This window comes from Camelina sativa, unplaced genomic scaffold, assembly GCF_000633955.1.
Source record: "Camelina sativa cultivar DH55 unplaced genomic scaffold, Cs unpScaffold00977, whole genome shotgun sequence".
Classification (NCBI taxonomy): Eukaryota; Viridiplantae; Streptophyta; class Magnoliopsida; order Brassicales; family Brassicaceae; genus Camelina; species Camelina sativa.
The window spans coordinates 3,837-5,892 of record NW_010922102.1 but is presented as its reverse complement, the minus strand read 5'-3'; the positions used below and the strand labels follow the sequence as shown (position 1 = coordinate 5,892).

The 2,056-nt window shown below is 40.5% G+C and overlaps 1 protein-coding gene across 1 annotated transcript in view; it reads left to right on the top strand.

Moving 5' to 3' along the window:
* LOC104774008 (lon protease homolog 1, mitochondrial) overlaps positions 1-1,935 on the top strand; it is a gene marked incomplete at its 5' end in the record, with an annotated part of 4,384 nt that extends 2,449 nt beyond the window's left edge. The window contains 5 exons of the mRNA XM_010498676.1: positions 89-202; positions 277-444; positions 555-656; positions 728-1,390; positions 1,486-1,935. Of these exons, the coding sequence (XP_010496978.1) occupies positions 89-202; positions 277-444; positions 555-656; positions 728-1,390; positions 1,486-1,668 (1,230 nt within the window). The remainder of the gene's footprint in view (positions 1-88; positions 203-276; positions 445-554; positions 657-727; positions 1,391-1,485) is intronic.
* Positions 1,936-2,056: the final 121 nt, after the last annotated feature.

Genomic DNA, 2,056 nt, shown 5'->3' with positions numbered 1-2,056 from the left:
CTTTTATGCCATCGATACAATACTGTTCATCATTAGTTAAGAAAGTCAAGTTTCTCTGCAATAAAAGTGTTATATTGTTCCTTGGCAGCTTGGGAAAGGCCATGCTGGTGACCCAGCCAGTGCTTTGTTGGAGCTTCTGGATCCAGAGCAAAATGCAAATTTTTTGGACCACTATCTCGACGTTACTATTGACCTATCAAAGGTTATTAATGTGGATACCATTTTGTTTCATATGGTTCTAGGATGCCTGTGAATTGCTGATCCATTTCCCTACAGGTTTTATTTGTGTGCACAGCAAATGTGATAGACATGATTCCAAATCCTCTGCTAGACAGAATGGAGGTGATTTCTATTGCTGGGTATATTACTGATGAGAAAGTTCATATCGCAAGAGACTATTTGGAAAAAACTGCACGTGGAGATTGTGGCGTCAAACCTGAACAGGTCTCACTTTAATCTTATTCTCCAACTGTGTCTGCTTCTAACTTCGGGTAGTAATTGTCAATGAATCACATACTTTTAGGATTTGCTCAAATTGTTCATACTATCTGCAGGTTGAGGTGAGTGATGCAGCTCTTCTTTCCTTGATAGAAAATTACTGCAGAGAAGCAGGTGTCAGGAATCTCCAGAAACAGATCGAGAAGATTTACCGTAAGGTAAGTTTTGCTACAAGACTCTGAATGGTTTCCTTAAGCCCCCAAAATCTAACATCATTTTTCTTTTGTAGATTGCTCTTAAATTAGTGCGTGCAGGAGCGGTCGCTGAAGAGCCTGCAGTTGCAATTGATCCCGAAGAAGCTGAAATTGTGGCCGAAGTCGGCGTAGAATCCCCAGAGAACCATACTGACAAAGAAATCCCTGTGTCCTCTGATTCTTCATTGGAAGAATCAAATGAAGAGGCTCAATCCGAGAAGATGGCGATTGAAAAGGTAATGATTGATGAATCAAACCTTGCTGATTATGTAGGAAAACCGGTATTCCATGCAGAGAAGCTATATGAGCAGACACCGGTAGGTGTTGTGATGGGTCTAGCTTGGACATCAATGGGTGGTTCAACATTGTACATAGAGACAACTGTTGTGGAGGACGGGGAAGGTAAAGGTGGCCTGAATATAACGGGTCAGCTCGGTGATGTGATGAAAGAAAGCGCACAAATTGCTCACACAGTCGCTAGAAAGATAATGCTAGAGAAAGAACCAGAGAATCAGTTCTTTGCAAACTCCAAGCTTCATCTCCATGTCCCTGCAGGAGCCACCCCCAAGGACGGTCCAAGTGCAGGCTGCACCATGATCACATCTTTATTATCACTTGCCACGAAGAAACCAGTTAGAAAGGATCTTGCAATGACCGGAGAAGTTACACTAACTGGAAGAATTCTTCCTATTGGTGGGGTAAGTTAGCAACTCCAGACGTCTCTCACTCTGTTAATTCTTTATTTTTGACATTTTACCGAATTGCTGCAAGTTTCTTACACAAAATCTCTCAGGTGAAGGAGAAAACTATAGCGGCTAGGCGAAGTGAGATTAAAACAATAATATTTCCGGAGGCAAACCGAAGAGACTTTGATGAGCTGGCGGAGAATGTGAAAGAAGGGCTTGAAGTTCACTTTGTGGATGATTATGGAAAGATCTTTGAGCTCGCCTTTGGCTATGACAAACAAGAAGACTGAAACAACAACAGACGAGTCAAATTCACCCTCGTCATCATTTGTTGTCTCCCATCTAAACAACAAGACCATTCTTATTCATTCACTTTTCTTTTTCATTCAAGAAGAAAGTTATTTGTGTAACACTTAAGTCTATCAACTGTTGGTATCTTGGCGGAAGCAAGATTTACTCATACTTAATAACAGACTATTACATTAGAACGAAAGAAGGAGAATTATCCTATTATTTGCATTTTTTTTTCATTCAATAAAAGTGGAAACATAAAAGAAGGAATGCTCATATTATACATCGTGTGAGAGAATGCTCCTCGATATCGGCTACTTACACTTCATCTCGATTCTCATGTCAGAGAAACTATCAGAAGAAGCATCTAAAAACAAACACCAGAAG